The following is a 22131-nucleotide window of genomic DNA, read 5'->3' on the forward strand; positions in this document are numbered from 1 at the left end:
ATATACACATGATCTTTGATCTTGTCTTCATACCTCTCTCTCTCTCTCTCTCTCTCTCTCTTTATTTATGAACTCGCATTCCATTGAGATTCTTGGACGCGTCAGCTTGCATCTGTCACGTAACATTCGCGTAATTCGATTCACACGCTTCCTTTTTATATTGTATCAATGTTAATCTAGTTGAATATCTTCTTCACATGAGATCGAGATAATAAATAATACTCTTCTCGATGCTAAATTTCAAAATGTACAACATGACGTTGCGACAAAATTACACAATTACGTTAGTTATTAACAATAACAATATAACAATAGAAAATACTGCTCATACAAATATATATATATATAAATCTAATAAAAAAAAAAAACAAACAAAAAAAATTGTAAATTTTTACAAGATTTAAACTTTATAATTTATTCATAGAAATAATGGTGTGTATTACAGCAAAGATTATACAACACAACTCTTAAATATTATTATAAAATAAAATGGCGTAATTTAGAAAAAGAGAGAGAGAGAGAAAAAAATAAGACAGAGAGAGAGAGAAATATTTGCTGATATTATATTATAAGACGACAATGAGAGATGAGATTTTCATGATGATTCGATTAAAGTGTGTCGTGTTAACATAAAACAACGACGTTTAGTTAATAACATTGTAAATACTTTCTTTAAGTCTTTCTCTTTCTCTTCAGATTTTGCACGGACGTTGTTCTCTTAGCTGTTTTCTTCGTAGCTGTTGATTTGGTTGATGCCTTTTTTGCATATTTATCTATCAACGAATCGAAGAAATTATTCGATTGTTCAGCTCTTTCTCTGTTACGATTTTGAATAGCTAATGCTAAATTATTAGCAGCTGCATTTTCTTCATCTTCTATTTGTTGCATTTTGTTCAATCGTTCAGCCTCCATGGCTTCTTTGGCCCACTGAAAAAGAACAAAAAAAATATATATTAAAATTAGATCATTTTGTAATCATTTATTTATTAATTATGTTGAAGAAATTGTGAGTAATTGAAATCGAATGAAATATTTTGATTTCGATTAGAACAAGATTGATGATCAAACTTCAACGTTGCAATTAATAATATGCTTTATTCGTTCGTTAATAAAATAGGTCAGTCAGATTAAAAGCAACGATTAAGAAAAATAAGTTAAGTTGATCCAGATACGTAACAGAAACTACTATCGTTTAATAAACTCCAAATGGTGGATTAGAAACGCACTTGTAATTTAACTAAGGGTGAATAGAGATTCATTTTCTATTTTTGTAACACGTGTGGGTCCTACAATCGTGTTTCATCTCAAAACTTATTAAATAACTCTCTCTCTCTCTCTCTTTCTCTCTCTCTCCTCTTGTATGCACATATTTAAATAAATACGTGTTGTAATACAACACCCGGAAATACTTCTTCTTCTTCTTCTTGTATACATTGGAAATCATTTCAAGAGACGGATAGATTTTAATTTGAAACGTGTCCAATCGAATATAATAAATCCCTTTGTTATTTCTCAAAGCAAAGAAGGATTACGACGGATTCTCTTGACGAACGAATTTTACAATACCCACTACACTATTTGGCACATTTCGAAACACGCTCGTATTATAAATCATTTGAAATTTTCTTTTCTTCAATAGAAAGAATCAAAACACATGAGTTGAACATTACAAAAAAGTTTGAACAAACTTTTCGCTTTTCTCTGTTCCAATGATTTGTTGTTTTCTGTTATGGTTGATTCGCACAAAATCTGTAATCATCGATGATGTTTCATATCGCTCGTGACCTACTCTAAAAATCTGTTAACGTGGAAATTCCGTTATTTATAATTTCTGGCAAAGTTACTCTCTCTCTAAACGTTGCAAGACTAATGTTAGGAACTTTAGTTACACAACCGTCTTACGCAGAATTTCTAATTCGTTCATGACACAATCTTCAAAATTATCGGCCAAACTTATCTCTTTAGAAAACTTATAGAAGATCACTAAAATGAAATACTAATCTTCAAATCAAAATAACAACAGAATATTATTATTATTTATTTTTATTTTACAAAAGAAATAACAAATCTGAACAAAACTTTCTTTTTCTTTCATTTAAATACAAGTCTCCTCTCGGTAGGAACGTGCATTTCTTCAAGGTCAACATTCTATTTGTATTTGGCACCGTTCATTTGTCTCTTTCATTGAAAGATGTTAATCTCAACACCTGTTCTCTAACCACGATCCATGAATCTTTTCTTGAACTTGACTCTGACGATTGACTTAATTGAACAACTGATTGACTGACTGACCGATTAACTAAATGACTAACTGACTGACTGACTGACTGACTGACTCATTGTTCAGTATACCTAGACAAATGATATTTTATCACTTTCCAGGATGATGATTAATTGTCATCATCAAATATATTTCAACTTACAACGAGCAGATTTGTATGATATAATTGACAAGTGGTTTTAGATTTATCTATCTATCTATCTATATATCAATTTATCAAAATCAAAATTCATTTAAATGTAGTTATCATCTGTATCTACATTTCTACACACGCATATAAACATTCGGTTGGATTTTGTAAATGAAATGAAATAATAATAAATAGATTGACGATAAAGATATTGCGTTGTGGAATTATCGAAAGCAAGGTCATTGCATAACTAGAATCAACGTGGTTGGACGATGGCATTAGTAATTATTTCATTACCACTCCGGATGCAATGCGACCCTCATTGCTCGTTTATTCCAATTGTCCTGCACTGTCTGTGTCTATTTTTCTTTCTCTCATTCGTCATAGACAAATCGTACGATTAAATATTTTTCTTTTTTTCTTTTTTTTTTTTTTTTTTTTAATTATTATTGTTAGATCAATTATGACGTTGAAGCATTGAAGATTCGTCAGAATAATAAATCATTATCTATACTTATGTAAAAAGAATAATAATTGTTTACGAAATAATACGTACGCAATTGTGACTCTGGTTCTTGTCTTGTTCAATTAATAAACGAGGAGTTTGAACAATTAAGATTTGATTGACATAATTAGAAAATAGAAAACTAAATATACGATGGATGCCGATCGTGACCTCATAAATGCTTAACGCGGCTTATTTGAACTCTCTCGTGTACAAAGTTCTTATTACATTATCGGCTCATACATAATAGTAATAATAATAATAATAATTACTGATGATAATAATAATAATAATAATAATTATAGTACGATAAATACGAATAGAAGTCAATGCGATGTTGTGTGCACGTTTGTCGTATTGAACTAATGTTAAATCGTTCATGGCAAATGTCCATCAGCTAAAATCTCAGCACGATGATATTCAAAATAAAAGTGAGAAAGATAAGAAAAGGTGTAAGTTCAACAGATATCGATGAACTTGGTGGACACTGAGGAAACGGTTTGTCTGTAGTAGTAGTTTCTACTACTGTCATTGATGATTGTTGTGTATTTTGTTCGTTATTTGGTACAATTGACGGTTGTAATGGTCCTTGTATGGTCACAGTTGGTTCGTAATTAGGTACTTGATGCAAATCGCTAGGTGCAGCAGGTTGAACAATTTCAGGTGGTATTACTTGTTGTCTATTCGTGAAAACAATATCTTTCATTTTGATCTTTTCAATATCATTTTCTGCGAGCTCTGGGCCGAAAGATGGATTAGGAAGTGGATAATTCGATTCTATGAGTATACCATTTTGCGTCCAATATTCAGGTGGTTGAGTGGATAAGATATTTCTTGGATCTAACATAGGAGGCATAGTTTCTCGATTAATTGGCCTTGTATCAAATGGAAACGTTGTCCTAGTTGGATTGGAATATTCCTCGGAATAATCTAATGGTTCGAGATATTCATTATCGTTTTCTGTGACAATTCGCCAAGGTTTCGTTGATGAATATCTAGAAGGTTGTTCCGTTGTCATAACAGGAAGATAAGGATCAGCGATTGTTGGTGGATATTGTGGTACTTCCGGTTTATTAGTCGTAGTGATAATTACAGAATAATCAACCGATGGAAATAATTGAGATATTCCTTCATTATGATCGGAAGTAATGGTGACCCTCACGGGAGCATACAATGGATAATGTGTTGTTTCAAACATTGGTGAGGTACGTTCAGGTTCTCTCGTTTCTTCAGTTGTTATTGTTGTTGCTGGAACAACTGTAGGAAAATGTAATCTCTTACGATGATCTGGCATTGACGACCAATCCGTTGAAGTTTCCGTTTGATGATTTACAACCATGCTATCGACAGAAACTTCATCAAAATCCTTCCATTGTGAATCTTTATCAAAACTAATGCCACGAGCATCGAGAAACTTGCTGATAGCGTTCGGACACTTGAACTCAGGATTTTCACTGAGAAATATTCTCTTTAAATTCGACAAGTTTTCCATAGCTTGACTGTTCAAACATTCGAACCGATTACCGGACAATCGAAAATCAATAAGACTCGGCAGATTTTCGTACACTTCGTCTTCGATTGTCGTTATCTCGTTATAATTTAAATCCAAATAAGTCAAATATTCCAAGCCTTTGAACCAAGATCCTTTGACAGTTTTCAAATGATTATCGTCTAAACTCAATTGTTGAAGATTGACCAAAGATTGAAAAGCATTAGGTTCAATATCCATGATGTTACATCGCGAACATCCCAAAACCCAAAGATTATTGAATCGTGAAAACATATCACCAGTTATAACAGGAATTTCCATTTGTCTTATACGAATCTTTTCCGTTTCTGATGGTATAGAAAGTAAATCGTCAGGACGTCCTCCGACACACGAATATTCCAACATATCATCGTTTTCCACGTGAACGCACGTTCCTGTTGCATCATCGATACTCGAACAAATTATTAACAAAGTTAATCCGAATACAATTCTATCCATTTTATTATTGAAAGGTTCGCGAGATATCATTGTTTATTATTTCATTCAATTATTATTGTATATCGTATCATGAAATTATTGTTTTATGGTAATATCAAAATCATCGTGCTGAAGACTTTAGCCGATAGACATAACGTGAATAGAAATGAGGGCGATCCTCGATCCGATTGTCCCGTGAACTAATAGCGCTCTTGCGCGTTCCCTGGTTACTTATTTACCAGTACTCTCCCCCCACCTAAAATACTTCTCTCACGGCATTGCTTCTCCTTCTCTAGCTACTTTCAATGGTCGAGCGACACTGTCCATTGATAAAAATAGAAATGCTAGAAAATAGAGCAACGAGAGTTTGTTTGTTTGTTCAAATATTGACGTGACGTTCAATGAAAACGTTTTCGACTGAAAGTAGAAGAAGAAGGATAAGCATTCTACTAATTCAACATAACACTATGCTTCCTTTGATGTTAATCAAATTTTTCATTAGACTTTTACGTCATAATCCAATGTATATGGTAATTCATTCAAGGGTAAAGTATAAGTTCAACATTTTTGAATAATGAGTAAGCATCCAATAAATTCTCTAATGAAGGAACTCACTTATTTCTATATATTTATGATTTATATTGTCATTAATCATACCTTCCTTTCTCTGCGTAACTTCTTTTTTTACTTTCCTCTGTGAAAGCTTTGTACTCCGGTACTTCTCCTGCTTCTATCAATTTATTTATTATTGCGTGATATCTTGGCTCCTCTTCGCAATTACTGAACGGCACAACCACCAAGATGTAATCCATATCACCTTTACCTATAAAACATTGATGGATTTATTATCATGTATAATATAATATAAGTTTGAAATAAATGAATACAAACTCACCGTCGATGTAGGCCTTTTTTAAATCTTTGATTTCAGTTTCAGAACCTTTATAGGATTTTTCGTAGTTGCTAATAGTCTCTTCGGTAATTGGTTTAAACAATGTTTTCCAGTAATCAGCCCAGTTACGCATAATAACTTCTTCACTTTCCTCGTCATATTGGCCAGACTCATTGTAGATTTTTCTTTTATCTGAATCGCTGAGAATGGAATGTATTCTACCGAGTACTTTAAATTTCTCAGTTGCTTCAGCCTTGACATGTTCCTCAACACGATCAGGATGCACAAGGAGGGAAAGCTTGTGATAAGCTTTTTTCACTGAAGAAAATAAAGAATAAATTTCATATTAGAAATCATAATAATTCATTAATCTATCAAATAATTTCTTAAATCACAAAGAAAAAGAAAGAAAACAAATTGCCCTTAAATTACAATTTAGTTAATATGTTTTTTATTTGAGGTTAGGTTTTCATTAATGTCACATTTATTTACGCTTACCCTGTTTATCATCAGCATCTTGTGAAATATTTAATACTTCATAGAAATTTCGCGAACCGAAATATTTTTCACACAAATCTAACAAATCAGTCATATTTTAATTTTAATTATATCAGTTAGAACAAAAGAGATTTGTAAAACACTTATTGATTAGTCGCAGAACTGTTCAAATTTATAGCAACAATATTTCGTTACTGTCAATATTTAAGAATATATTATTTTATCACGATTTTTCTACACAAATGACTATTTCAATAAATATCTATTTAATGATTAATGAAATATATTATCACTATGGTTGATACTTTGAATTTATTCTTACATTTGAAATATTATACTGACGTTAAAACAAATACTCCGCCATGTTTTTGACAAGTGACGCTCTCTACTTCTTGGCGCGCAAATTCAAATCGCGTATATATTGCATATGATATTTGAGCTATGTTTAATCTTTCATTATGTTAAGTGAATAAATAATTATAATAATAAAAAATATGAAAAAAAAATAGACAAATAGGTTTATCAATATTTAACTTTTTAATTGTACAATGTTCAATTGAAGTATAATTTGAGAGACAAAATAATACATTTACGTAATATTAATCATATAATATATAATTCTATTTGTCATGAAATATTTATTAAATAAATTTATGAATTAATCACTAATGATAAATGATAAATCAAATAATAATTAATGTTTCATACTTTTGTCTTACACGTAAATGTAAATATTAATCTATGATAAATCTAAGTTTGATCTTAATTTATTATTTTATTATTCAATCGTTAAGTTTAGTTTAGTTTAGTTTATAACACGGTTTGCAATCTTATAACAATTATATACATAAATTTATTTTTATAAATATAAGTTATTATCGTACATAAGATATTAATATATTCTAATATATTTGTCAATCATAATTATTTCGATCAACATTTTTGTTTTTGTTTTTGTTTTTGTTTTTTAAACATTGATAAAATATTCGACCTTTGCAAAGGCAAAAAGTCAGCGCGCATGTAATGCAATTTTATGAAGAAAAATTAAAAACAAAAAATACATTTCGCATTTAAAACCTGAATCTATAAAAGGAGAATACAAGTACTTCATGTTTATTATAAAATTCGTTCATTGACAACGAACAACAAGTGATGAAAGAATTAAAAGAGACCAGAAGGCTTTCTTTGGCTTGATATTCTCCACACTATATCGTGCTTAATTGCAGATTGTACTTTCTACGCGAATTAGCTTACACGAATACCTTCCTCTCAATATTTTATTTGTATTTCTTTTTTTTTTTTAAGAATTTTTGTCGTTTCTATAAATGTTGAAATTCATATGTTTTATTTTATTTTATTCAATTCAATCGTAAAAAAAAAAAAAAAAAAAAAATAAAGGAAGGCTCGTCGTCGCTAACGCATTTTATTACTATTTCTATTATTTATTTATTTAATTTTATTAAAAGATACGCGTGTACTACAAAGCATTAGACACGGTGTTTTTTCTCTTTTCTTCGTATTACAAACAAAAGATAAAACACACAGGAGTAGGTACTTAATGAGTGATACAATTGTTGTCCTTTGACATTATTCAAAAATACAGAAATGCGAGTTGAAAAATAATCGACAGAATATAATATGTGCATTGAAGTTTATTCGAAAGAAAAAAAGAAAAAAGAAAAAAAGAATATTTTCTTTAATCGATCTATTTGTATAATATATTTCTGCTTTTTTTTTCTTTTTTTCTAATTCAATTTTTGTTCTTTATATATATTTTTTTGTCATTTTTTTTTGTTATAATAATGAATGATTTTTCTAGGTACGTCGTCGTTGATTTCTTCCCATATCCGATATTATTATAATAATATGTAAAATATAATTGTGAATAATGTTTTAAAAAAACATTATGTTACATCTTAAAATAAACTCTGTGTCGATGATGATTATCGATATTAATGAACTTTTGAGCATCATCTGCGTTTTGTACGCATTCAAATTCGCGTTAACATATATATTAAACTTTGAATATACGTGTGCATTACAACAAATCCTTATATGGACGATGCAGCGTGCAAAAACATTATCTCCTTTGGAGATACAAAAACATTTCTCGATGAGAGATTAATCTTAAACATCTTTCATCATTTATAATCTCTATCCTCTTTAAAGTGGATATTGAATATTTTTATTGTTATCTTTCTTTTTTTTTCTTTTTTTTTTTTTTAATTATTTTACTTCGTTTTCGTTATAATAATTATTATTACTATTATTATTAGCATTATGTCTATTATTATTAATATTATTGTTTTTCTTTTTTCCCCCCCCCCTTGTTTTTTTTTGTTTTTTTGTTTTTTTCATTAAACCAACCAATATCACCTAGAGTAGCAGCGCGCCATTTTGAAATCAATGTAATTCGATTATATACGATGCTACTTAATACGATTGATAACCAAATCGGAAAGTACTATCAAAGCTTTTTGGTAAGGGCTTTCGGCTAACGATTGAATCAATCTAACAGCTTCGGCACAGTGTTTTCTTGCTAAAAATTTCGTTTGTTCAAGACCGTGCGACTTGTGTACCAATTCGTACGCTTTCTCAACGTCATTTGGTTCTTGGAATCGACGCATGATCATTGCATTGAGTTCTGGATACTGGAAAATTAATAGAACAATATTATTTAAATTATATAATTTACAAATTAGATTGATCATGTAATAAAACACTTGCTGTGTAATTTTGTTTCAACGAACGAATTCAATTGTTTATCATTACTTACCTTTTCACAAGCGAAAAGAACTGGAGCAGTAGCCAAGCCGAGTTTCAAATCGACTGCCGTTTTTTTGCCCATCATTGCAGAGGATGCAACAAAATCTAGAAAATCATCTACTAATTGAAAGGCAATTCCAATATTTCGGCCATACTGATAAGCCAGTTCTACTATTTCGTCGTTCATCTCAGTTGCTATTGCCGTCTACGAAATCAAATATACAATCAAATACAAAATTCATTTTCTTATATTTATATATTACATTTTTATTTGTATATTTTCATGTTCTTATTTTTAATTTACCGCTTTAAGAGAGTTAGCTATCAAACTGGCCGTCTTTCGAAACGTTTTATTGAGGTAGTGAGCAAATCTTTCATTTTCTGTCTCCTTTGAACCAAGTTGCATCATTTCACCTTGTACCAGGTCTGATATAATCTAAATATAATAGATATTTCAAATGATTAAATGACTTTTCATATAATGTACTTCTTCTTCTTCTTCTTATTTAAAAAATTCATTTCTACATACATCAGCAAGTGTAATAGTTATTTCATTGTGTTGATGACGAGCAAGTAACATAGTAGCAACCACGAGAATGTAATTCCCAGCAAATGCCACCTGAAATATACATTCAAAGTTCAATTATATTTTTGTAATATATTACAATCTTTATTTTAACTTTCTCCCTCTGTTACTCATTTATAAGGGTAGTTAATAATCTATTGTCTATTTCTATTGAAATAATATCTTATCCCATATAAATAATATTTATAGGTTTAATTATAGTCGTATTATTATTGTATGAAAAAATTATTTATAATATATACACAACTAAGCAAATCCTGCATAAATAAATAAATAAATAAATATATATATATAAATTATTAAATTAATTATTTAATAAATTATATATATATATATATATATATTATTATAATAAATTATTAAATTAATAAATACAAATTTTTTCTCTTTCATTTTAATTATATATAATATTAAATTATAATATTTAAATAAAATTTAATATTATAAATGATAATTATTTATTATTATTAGAAAATTAATATTATAGAATATGAAATGTATTTGTTTTCTTTTTAAAAAGTAACTCTTTTCCTTTTCATATTTCGTAATACACACTCGAGCACGTGTGTATGTTTAGAAAGATAAATACCTATTTCGTTAAAAGTAGTATATTTTTCGAAAGAGAGGATGTAAAGAAGAAAAAAAAAAAAAGCGTGAAAAATAGGCGTCCTCTTCATGATGGTGTTTAATGATAGTGGTTTTTGACATAGCCGGATGTGAAACTTTAAAATGACGACGATTGTCAACGCGCGATTCGAGAGACAACGAACAACGAAACAAACGTACCATGACCTCTTCTTATTCTTCTTCTTCTTTTTCTTTTTCTTTCATGAGCTACCACATTTTCTTTTCGATCGTAAACCAACTTCCCATTCTTTTGTATTTTAGATTTAAAAAAAAAAATAAACGATAAGAATAAATACGAAAGACTTTCGCGGTTTTACTATAAACAATTTCGTTACGTGAGTTATGTCTTCATTGATAATTTATTATTATTATACACATGTTGTGTTGCATCTTATTTATATTATTTTACACAATTTTACATTCTTTCATAAATTTTCTTGTTTTTTTTTTAATTCATTGTTCAAAATAGATTAACTTTTGTCATAGGTTAATATAAAATTAATTAATTGTTTATTAATACGTCTTCTCACCCACCATATATGAATTATTATTAAATAAATGGCAATAGAGGAAAGTAAAATTAATTATTATATATTAATATGAATATATAAATATAAATATAAATTATAATAAATATTATTATTATTATTATTATTTAAATTATATTTAAAATATAATTTAGTAATAATAAATTAATAATTAAAATATAATTAATATAAATTTATTAATTTACTTATATATAGTAAATAGTATATATTATATATATAATAAATTAATAAATATAAATTTATTAATGTCTACTGTATATAATTAATAATTAATTTAACAAATAATCAAACTATTATTGATATAGTAAACTAATGATATTATTTTATTTTTAGATATTGGTAATACCAAATTAAGAGAAAAGAAATCCACCATTTTGACAAATTTCATATGTGTTAATTATTAAACAAATTAAACGAAATTGTGTTTTTCTTTCACACACTCTTACAAAAATAAAATATTTCGTCAGATTTCTTTTTTTTTTTTTGTCACGAAAAAAAGAAAACAAAGATGTAGAGACGATAAAAAAAAAAAACATAAAAAAAACAAAAATCACGAAATTAGTTAACAAACCAAAAACGTTTTCCCCTGTGCTTGCTGATTTTTTTTTCTTTTTCTTTTTCTTTCCTTTTCTTCGTGTGATTTTATTTTTGGCACGAATTACGGCTTACTTTTTCACAACGTGTCAAGAAAGAATTACAAATTACGCGTTTCTCTGTTAGTATGTCCGTCTATCCGTCAGTCTGTCTGTCTGTCTGTCTGTCTGTCTGTCCATCTGTCCGTTTATTTTCTCCATTCTTTCACTTTTTTCACCAGTGAATTGAGTCGAGGATGACATACCGATACGGCCTTGACGTTCTCTGGAGTAACATAACGATAAGTATTATATACGTGTACTTGAGCAACACAACTCTCTCGATTAGCGTCTCGTTAATAATATGACTCCATTACGCAATTCGTTAGACGCATATTCGTTTCGCGATTTATTCGAAAAGGAGGAGGAAGAGCAGGAGGAGGAGGAGGAAGAGAGAAGGATGAAGGCATCATATCGACCCCCTTTTTGTATTTTGAAGTTTTTTTACACTCCCTTCCCTTTCAGTTTCCCTTCCACCATCGTCCTATCTTCCACCTTGTTTACATATTTTCTCTTTTATTTCTTTCCTGTCATTTTTCCAAAATTCCACTTCCCCAAAAAAATTAAAACAAAAAAAATAAAATAAAAGAAAAGAAAAGGAAACAATTTTAACGATCTATATAATAATAATAATAACAATAATAATAAAAAAAATAATAATAATACGATACGGTTAACCGCGCCTAGTGGAACCAACGAAAGAACTTTTCCTTTGGGACCGCAACAACAACAACTCTTCTTCGGTGAGTTCAACGCCAGTAAATGCATCACGTGTGTGTGCGCGCGCGCGCGCATGCATGCATTTTGCAATGGGACGCGTAATCGTAGAAGGCGCGGAAAAATGTCCTCCTCTACTACGAATAAGTTATACTACTACTACTATCTATATAACTATTTACTACTGTCAACTGGTGTTCGCTATGCAATTAGAAACTGCAAACCAATGCTAAAGAAGTTTCATTTTTTTTTTTCACTTACGCGATGACACGCGCCTCTGTTTCGTAAGTTTGTCAGTTTTAACCCTTTCAATGCTAAATACATTTAATTTTAATATTTTTTTTACGAAGAAAATAATTTATTAATTAATTAATATAATCATTTTCCATGATTTTACATTAACCACTTGACATACGAAATAAAATACGCGTGTAATGTTTTTTGTTTGGAAATTTACATTGCTCTTTTATCAAATTCAATATGGTTGATAATTAATTAAATAATATTATAAATTAATAATTGAATAATTTTGTAACGTGTGATACTTCATAAAGCAGAAATAGCTGAAAACAATTTTTTGACGTTTCGGTGACGTCATTGTATGTCCAGTTTGTTAATATTAACATATTAACAAACACGCGTAATTACTGTGGTAATTTTGACCAAACGCATATATGCGTTCATAGCACTGTAAGGATTAATAATACATATAATATCTGATGCTACAGATAATACATACATAAACAAGTTTTACTACTGTATATATGTATATGCATTACATGCATAAATCGATTGATATCGAAATAACGTGATTGATTAATTACAGTGACTGATAATTATCACATGTCCGACTCTATCATATTCCTATTTCACTTACGAGTATATTCAAATCATAATAATAATTATCACAATCACAAAATCCCTGAAAAAATTTCATTGAATAATTTTTGGGAGTATTTGACAAATTGAATTTTAATTCAAAAAAGAAAAAAAAAAACAATAAAAAAATTCAAGGGATGTATAAAGATTTTTTTTTCATTGACACCATCAATTCATGAAAAAACTATGAAAGAAATGTTGTTTCGTGTGTGTGTGTGTGTTTCCTTCTTTTTTTTTCTTTTTTTTTTTTTTAAACTTTTTCACAAAATTCAATTCCGGTCTTCAAGTAAAGTAACTTCATGTTAACTTGCACGTCACGAAACGCATTGACCTCTTTCCATTTTTGACTCTATTTCGGAAATACATTTAACGAAGAGAGAAAGAAATTCGTCCTCGGAAGGTCAACACCCCTCCCCAGTCCCCAGTCCCCAGTCCCCAGTCCCCAGTCCCCAGTCCCCAGTCCCCAGTCCCCAGTCTCCAGTCCCCAGTCCCCGAAATGAAAATGAAATAAATTATGAAAATGATATTGTTTAAAAAAACAAATTGATTGTGAACACTGTTGTTGATTTCAAAGAATACATCGGAAGGTCAACACTCCTTCCCAGTCCCTAGTCCCCAGTCCCCAGTCCCCAGTCCCCAGTCCCCAGTCCTCAGTCCCCAGTCCCCGAAATGAAAATGAAATAAATTATGAAAATGATATTGTTTAAAAAAAAACAAATTGATTGTGAACAAACTGTTGTTGATTTCAAAGAATACATCGGAAGGTCAACACTCCTCCCCAGTCCCTAGTCCCCAGTCCCCAGTCCCCAGTCCCCAGTCCCCAGTCCTCAGTCCTCAGTCCTCAGTCCCCAGTCCCCGAAATAAAAATGAAATAAATTATGAAAATGATATTGTTTAAAAAAAAACAAATTGATTGTGAACAAACTGTTGTTGATTTCAAAGAATACATCGGAAGGTCAACATCCCTTCCCAGTTCCTAGTCCCCAGTCCCCAGTTCCCAGCCCCCAAATGAAAATGAAATAAAGTATGAACATTATATTGTTTAAAAAGAAAAAAGAAAAAATAAATGGAAAAAGAGAAAATTGATTAAACACCTGTTGTTGATTCCAAAGAACATTTGCCGATGGTGCCCCTCGACGAACATCAGCTAAATCGATCATGTCATCGTGAAGCAACGATGCATTGTGGATCATTTCTACGTACATCGCAAGACTTTGTTGAAGGTTCGTTAAAGTGCTGAAAAAAATAAACAAGTCGTGTATTAATAATAACAACAACAACAACAACAACAACAACAAAATATTCAAAGAAACAAATAAAAAATGAGAAGAAAATAATATAAAAAATGTCACATTTCCAGTTTTTTTGTTGAAACTTTTTATACACTGGTCTTTTGAAAAAAAAAAAAAAAAAATGGTGGGTTTTTCCGAGTTACTTTTTTTTTTTTTTTTACTGACACACTTTTCACATACACACACACACACACACACACACACACACACACACACACACACACACAAGCAGACACACACAGATTTAATCAAAATATAATATTTGAAATATTGGAATCTCTGGCAGGGACGTGGCGTAGCAATTCGACTAATTTACTTTAATTTTGAATTTAGCCACCAGATAGCGTATTCATGTGCTAGAGATCCCAATAAATTTACGTCATTTTTTTATTTATTTAATTTTATTCGAGTTAATCAACAGACGGGTTTTTGTCGTCTGTTTTTTATTTTTATTTTTTATTTTTTTTTAAAGGAGCACCCATTTTTATTATTAACCGTGCCCCTATTGCTTGACTATAATAATCGACTGTAAAATGAACAACACTTAAATGGTCGCACGTTTACAAAGTCAACTTTGTATGGTGAAGAATTAATTGAATAAAACTTAGTTAAATTTACGAAAAAAAAATTAACATCAAACAAGAACAATTTAACATTACATTTAATTGTATATCATATCAAATATATAAAATGATAAATAAATAATAAACAAATAATATAGTTATTCCAGCTATCACACACATGTTGTGTAAGCTACCATTGAAGTGTTCATTATTATAATAATCTACAACTTACGTGACTTAACCTAACTTTTTTAAAAATAATTTTTAAGAATTCTACAAATTGAATTTTAATTGAAAAAAAAAAACAAAAAAAAAATTCAAGAGATGCATCTAATCTGGTGTCATTGACACTTCAAATGTAAATCAAGGATTAAACATCGACAATTATCATATATATATATATATATATATATATATATATATATATATGTATATATATCAAATGATCTACAATACGTCAAATCATGTCTGTGTTTCCTATACCAATAAAACGTGACTTCCGTTGTAATAATATTAATCATACATTAAATATAGTAACTTTTATCGACCCACGTTGTTACTCCAGTTTTTCCATTCACCGCATTCAACTACTTTTCATTTTATTATTCAAAGCTACGCGTCCTTGTGCGCCCATTTTTCTTCTTTTTTTTTTTTTTTTTTGATCCATACCGTTGTCTCTTTCATAACGATCGTGTTGTGATATACAATATTTTATCGTCGTAAAATAATTATCGTAGTTATAGATAATTTCTTAGGTGTTCATTTTTCCTCACTAACAACCCCTAAAATCTTGATTTTTTATCAATTTGTATATCAATGGCGGACGACTGTTTAAAATGTGGGTACATTCAAGAATTATGACTTGAGATTGATTATTCGTTTCTTTTTTTCTTTTTTTTTTTTTATTACGGTTTCAGTAACTTTATAATATATAATTATTGGATTGACAATTTTTATTTATTATATAATATAAATAAGGTTTTTATTTTCTATTTATGCAATTCTATTATGCCATTCTATTTATTATATAATAAATTGCAATATTGTGTATATTAGAATATAAAATATATAATAATAATAATGTAAATATATATTATAAATATTATATAATTTATATAATTTATTATAAATATTAATTAATATTATAATAATTAATAATATTATTATAATATTATATAATTTATATTTAATATTATAAATTTAATTTTAAAAATATTAATTTAATTATAATATATTAAATTACATTAAATATTATAAATAAAAATTATATATTTAAATATATATATATATATATATATATATATATATATATAAATTTTATACGAGCTATAACATATTTTAACAGGTAACAGAATTATCGCAAAAAAAAATAAAAAAATGCTAAAGTATAATATATATATATATGTATATATATACACTACTGTATATGGTTGTAGAAAAATTTGGAAAGTTTTAGAAAGTTATTTTTGTAGCGAGTCGAGTAATAATTGTGTTCTCTCTTACTCGTACCCATTCAGTATATATATATTTTTTTTTATTACGTAAATAGATTGATTTAACGATATTGTAAACAACAACAACAGCAAGAAAAAAATAATAAAATGTAATTAGACAAATTTTGTTACGATTTATAAGTAAATAATTATACAATCGATGTGTTTAATTAGAAATTTCAATAAATAATTCATAAATAATATTTTATATACTCACGTCGTTTCGTCCTTATGATAATTTAAAGCACGTGACATAAGGATTATGCACGTTGGTCTTATCGCTTTTCCCTTTCCACAAAAATAATACTTTGCTATCTTTTTTAATTCGTCCTGCATCGAATATCTGTCAAGGATCTGCAAAAAATAATATCATGTGTATTATTATTATTATTATTATTATTATTATTAAAAATATATTAAAAGATACGAAACAAATGTAATCATCATTATGATAAATAAATACATTATCAATAATTATTATTATTTCAATTATTTATTTATATATATAATTAAAACATTATTTATAAGAAGTTTTAACAAAGAATTAAAACCTAAACACAAAAAATGCATTATCAGTGATAATTATTATTAAAATTATTTAATTAGAAATATTATTTATAAGTTTGAACCAAAAGTAAGCAAATAAAACCTGAACAAATGTATTACCAATAATTAGTATTATTTTTGTAAATTATTTAATTAAAATATTAATTATAAATTTTAACCAAAATAACAATCATAATCTGAACAAATGTATTACCAATAATTATTATTATTATTATTATTATTATTATTTAAATTATTTAATTAGAAATATTATTTATAAGTTTTAATCAAAAGTAGTAAATAAAACCTAAACAAATGCATTACCATCAATATATTTATAAGTTTTAACAAACTTAACAACTTACAAATCGGAAAGAAAGATTATAAATAAATAAGGGGTAGAAGGGGTGAAGGCAATTATATAGGAAGAGAGATACATTAAATCGTTTAGATTCTAATCGTGTTCAGGATGAAAGTTCGGCCTGGAATTTGGCCAAAGTTCGAAAGGAACGCACATACTCGTCGAGAGTTTCGTAAGCTTACGTCATAAAAAAAAAAAATGTTCCGTTTACCTCTTTTAATCACGTCAACGGAAACTATAGTCTTCTAAGACATCCAAGGTGAAATAATTCAATTCATATATATATATGTATGTATGTATGTATGTGTACATGTGTATGTGCTTGTTTAAACGGGAACACAAAAATTAATAATTCATTTTGGATTGTGTTTAGTCGAAATATTCAATGTCATTGAAATTTTCTTTCCAAATATTATAATTTGGTTCTATTTCAGTTCTATTTTTCTAATATAAAAAATAACAAGTTATAAACTAATGATAAATTCATAAATTAATAATTTATCGTTTAGTAGATAAGCTTTCTTTTTCTCTCTCAAAAAAAAAAAAAAAAAATAAATGGAATATTTTTCGTACGAAAATAAAGTCTATCAAATTGAATATATTTTTTATTTAAAAATATTAAATAATTTTTTATTTAATTAAATTTTTTGTAAATTTTAACGAGTGTCGAATAATTTTAATTAAAATCTAATAAATTTGACGAAAAATTGTCAACAAATTACAATTTACGATCGATCGTTTATAACAAACAACCAGCAAAAAGAAAAATATTTAATTGATCAAACAGAAACATTTCTGTTTATAAATGTTTAAATATACATAGACAATTTGTCAAAATATCATCTTCAATTTGAACATAAAATAAAATAAAAAAAAAAAAAAAAACTAAAAATTGTTAAATCTAACGATGAACGAGAACAAACATGGTGGTGAGATTGTATAATTTTGATTGAATTTCTTTGTTTATTTCATATTCTCTTTCTTCTTTTTAATTTATTTTATATAAATTAAATTAAATGAAAAAATAAATATTGAAATATTAAAATAAAATGAATTTTTTATTTTCTAAATAAATGAATGTAACAAAGACCTAGAGTTGTGTTCAAATGCAACTTTGTGTTGAAATTTTCCATACAATTGATAAAGTGTTGTTTTTTAGGTTAGGTACAAATGAAATCAACATTTTTATACAGAACAAATTTTGTGATTGTTTACTAAAAGTTTAATTAGAAAATGAACAATGTTACTATCGTGATTTGAATCAAACCGAATTCGTGCCGAAAGCGAATGAGAAAGCAAGCAAGCAAGCAAAAGCAAACTCGGTTTCACGGCTTCACGGTCTGCATATGACCGAGACTTTTACTTATTTTAAAACTAGCATATGTCGTATCTGCACGTAGTATCTCTACTGCATAAATATTTACTGCACGGAATGTCATGCATAGAAAGCTTCTTTCACACCATTTATAAAATCTATACGATTGTCATCCCATTAATCAATTTGTTTGTTTGTTTGTTTGTTTTTTTTCATTTTGGTTAAACGATTGTTTTCTATCGCAAAACTATGGAGGATAGAGGTAAGGAGTATCAATTAGGGTGGCGGCGCCACAGTAGCTTCAGGGTAAATTTTAAACGAAGCGCCAAATAATTGAGAAATAAACAAAACAAAAAGACAAATTTCGCAACAACAAATTTTACCCCATCATTATTTTGTTGTTATTTTATTCACATACTTTTTCATAGAAAAATTAAATGATAAAAAAAAAATCAATAAACGTTACTATTTCATAGTTCATAAAATATAAATCGATCTAGTTACACGTTTTATTATTATAATTCTTTAAGGTTATGTTGACAACATTATTTTGTACTACACGCAAGTAATTGAAAATTTTCAATAATTAATTACTTTAATCGCTAATAATATTACATTTTTTTGTAACTCGGCATACTTCAATTTGTTTACCATTGCTACATTCATACCATAACCTTTTGCCTATACCAGCGCCCCATTATTCTGGAAGGTTTTTGAACTGTTGTTATTTATAACATACGCTGGACACCTTGTCAAATTTTGTGTGTGTTTGTGTGCGACTGTATATTACAAAGCGTGGACACATATTATTTCGATACACGAAATGTTTCTAGGAAGGAACGATAGAAAGGTAGAAGAATAAACAGAGATAAACACGTAGGAATGCGACAAAAGTACAAGGTCAAAACAAACCGAAGGTCCAAATAAAGAAAGAAGGTGTGCGTGGTCTGTTTTTTTGTTTTTTTTGAAGTGAAAACTTCTTTAGAGTAAGGAGTGATTTGAAAAGAAATGGGTAGTTCAGGCAACGAACCGGTAGATGGCGAGGTAACGGAACCTGTATACGGATAAGGCAACGAAGCAAAAGGGCCACGATTTTTATTGCTTCAATTTGGAAAAGTGTACATTTTATCAGCTATTCCACCCAGAGACCATACCCCAATGATCTTTATTATATATGGTAATAATAATATTATAATAATATAAATCCTACAATTATCTTACTCTTGAAACTGTGCATTCGTCGTTTCATTCTCTCGAAACTTAGATTTTTGAAGGTTTCACTTCACACGTTGTTTTTTTTTTTATACACCAATCATTTTGACTAGTGCAATAGAAATAGGTATATTGAAAATGGTGGTATATCTAATCTGTTAATCAGTTAAGTGCGTTCGACGTGTATACACGTCGTTGCTTGTCTTTAATTCAAACTAAATTCCACACTCAACTGGTTCAATAAATTCGAGAAGGGGCTTAATAAATTATTTCATTTAATATCGTCAAAGGATCCAGAATTATATTAATAAATAATTAATTAATTAATTAATTAATACTCTCTTTAGAGAGTCCAAGTTTTATACGATGAAATATTTATTCATGAATATTTATATTATTTATTAGATCTCGAAAGAGATAAACTTTTGTCTGCATAGGCACGAGAGAGTACAACACCTCCTCTAACCGTATGAAGGTAGACAATGACTTATCGTCACTTTGAAATTTATGGCTAACGAACCGATACACCTCTCCTCCCCTCCTCCTCTTCCCATCCTTCCCATGACCATTTCTTAACATGGAATATACCTTCCGGTATTCTTTTACGATCCTTTAAAAGAAGAATCGATGAGTGAACTCAAAGATAATTCATTCGTTCTTCTCTTTCTCTCTCTCTCTCTCACTCTCTCTCTCTCTTTTGTTTCCTATTTTTTTCTTTTTTTTTTTTTCTTTATTTCCTCTTGCAATAATTGGTTTTCTTCTGTGTTCATCAATTTGTTTTTCTTTTTTGATAAATATTTTCTATTTTTTTTTTTTAAATTATTTTTACAATATTAGGAATAATGTTTCAATATTATTATCAATTGTTCATGTATTATAAAATAAAAAAAGAAAAAAATAACTAGGAGACACATGTTATATATCGACATTTTTGAAATGTTGAAATGTTGAAATAATAAAAGGAAAATATTCGTAGAATTTTTTTTTTTTTTGTTGCTCGTTTTACCTTTTTTTTCTTTTTTTCTTTTTTTCTTATCCTACTGTCAATAATCTATTTTCTTATTCTTTTGTTTAATAATTGAGGTCAAATTTTTTTTTATCGTTAAAATGCACATTTGTTATTTTCATTTTTGTGACAATTTCACATTTGTGTGAAATATTTCAAGCTTAGAAAATGCAAATGAAAAGAAAAAAAAAAAAAAAGAAAATGAAAAGAAAGAAAGCAAGAAAGAAAAAAGCAAATAAACGAAGTGGAAGAAATAATTTTTTTTTTTTTTTTTTTTTTTTTTTTTAACGAACACGATAATAAGCTCGTTATCAACGAATAAAAATTATGCAAAGAAAGAAAGAAAGAAAGAAACAAAGAAACAAAATATAACGAACGAACAAGATAAGAAGAAAAAAAATGATAAAAAAAAAAAAAAAAAAAAAATAAGACAAGTAGAAAAAATGAGTCTTCATTAGCTCTAATAGCTAATATCTAATAGCTTTATAGCTATAATTAGAAAACGCATATTATCTACTTAATAATTGCCATTATTTTAACAAAAATTATAAATTAAAACTCATTTAGATAAACTCAAGCAATTTTGACTTGATTAGTAGTATCTTGTACGTATATTTTTAATCGCATTGAAATGCTAACTCATCAAATATCTCGATTCGAACATAAATAAAGTTAGGCCAATTTCAAAAGAAACGGCTCAAATAGAAATAAAAAAATAAGGTTTCTTTTTGTGTTATGTTTTTTTTTTTCTTACCGATCTTATTTGATGATAGACAAGTTTAATGTCATCTTCAACTAGACGATAAGGGTCGATTTGATAATCGGGCAAGGATCCAGGCTGAATAGTTTGCATTGAACTCATCGATCTCGCGATGCCTATCCTGCATAATCCTCCACTTGTTGTAGTTCTGTTCTGCAAAAAAAAGGAAAAAAAAAAAAAATACCAGGAAATTTACATTAGAATTGTCCTTCTATTATTTTTTTTAATTTTATTTTTAATTTTTTTCTTTAACCTCATTCCATATAAATAATGGAACAATTATTATTATTATAATTGTATAATTAGTGTTAAGGTGATAATGCAAAAAATATACAGTTAATATTTGCTTATTAGATAATATCATTCATTTCATATCTTATTAATTTGATTATTATCTAATTTGATAATTGAATAAATTAACAAAGTGTTGAATTCAAATCTAATTATATAATATTTATAATTAATATTATAATATATATTTTTATATATAATTTAATGTGGAGAAAGTAAAAAAAAAAAATGTAAACCAAGTCACACCACATGATTGTAAAACTGC

The 22131-nt window shown here is 28.0% G+C and overlaps 3 protein-coding genes across 4 annotated transcripts in view; all 3 read right to left on the minus strand.

Moving 5' to 3' along the window:
* Window positions 1-541: 541 nt before the first annotated feature.
* Window positions 542-6635, minus strand: LOC107070108 (J domain-containing protein CG6693). Its single transcript, XM_015328005.2, is given in 5 exon segments — window positions 542-927; window positions 5540-5568; window positions 5571-5705; window positions 5778-6092; window positions 6273-6635. Coding segments are annotated over 5 exon segments (828 nt in total). The 5' UTR covers window positions 6367-6635; the 3' UTR covers window positions 542-672.
* Window positions 3184-5105, minus strand: LOC149032617 (uncharacterized). The gene has a single exon (XM_089172106.1). It carries the CDS (start codon window positions 4931-4933, stop codon window positions 3314-3316), a length of 1620 nt encoding a protein of 539 aa, XP_089028232.1. The 5' UTR covers window positions 4934-5105; the 3' UTR covers window positions 3184-3313.
* A 1959-nt stretch (window positions 6636-8594) lies between the features above and the next one.
* Window positions 8595-22131, minus strand: part of qless (decaprenyl diphosphate synthase subunit 1 qless) — a 35301-nt gene continuing 21764 nt past the window's right edge. Inside the window, exons 2-8 of one of the 2 annotated variants that reach the window (XM_015327995.2) lie at window positions 21570-21728; window positions 16593-16729; window positions 14122-14263; window positions 9568-9657; window positions 9343-9474; window positions 9049-9243; window positions 8595-8923 (exon numbers count right to left, since the gene is read on the minus strand). In XM_015327995.2, the coding sequence (XP_015183481.2) occupies window positions 8702-8923; window positions 9049-9243; window positions 9343-9474; window positions 9568-9657; window positions 14122-14263; window positions 16593-16729; window positions 21570-21728 (1077 nt within the window). In that variant the 3' untranslated portion in view covers window positions 8595-8701. The remainder of the gene's footprint in view (window positions 8924-9048; window positions 9244-9342; window positions 9475-9567; window positions 9658-14121; window positions 14264-16592; window positions 16730-21569; window positions 21729-22131) is intronic. The other variant, XM_015327996.2, reaches the window with a different exon arrangement.

Source organism: Polistes dominula, unplaced genomic scaffold (assembly GCF_049000335.1).
Source record: "Polistes dominula isolate Pdom_NZ unplaced genomic scaffold, Pdom_raw_medaka contig_73, whole genome shotgun sequence".
Taxonomy (NCBI): domain Eukaryota; kingdom Metazoa; phylum Arthropoda; class Insecta; order Hymenoptera; family Vespidae; genus Polistes; species Polistes dominula.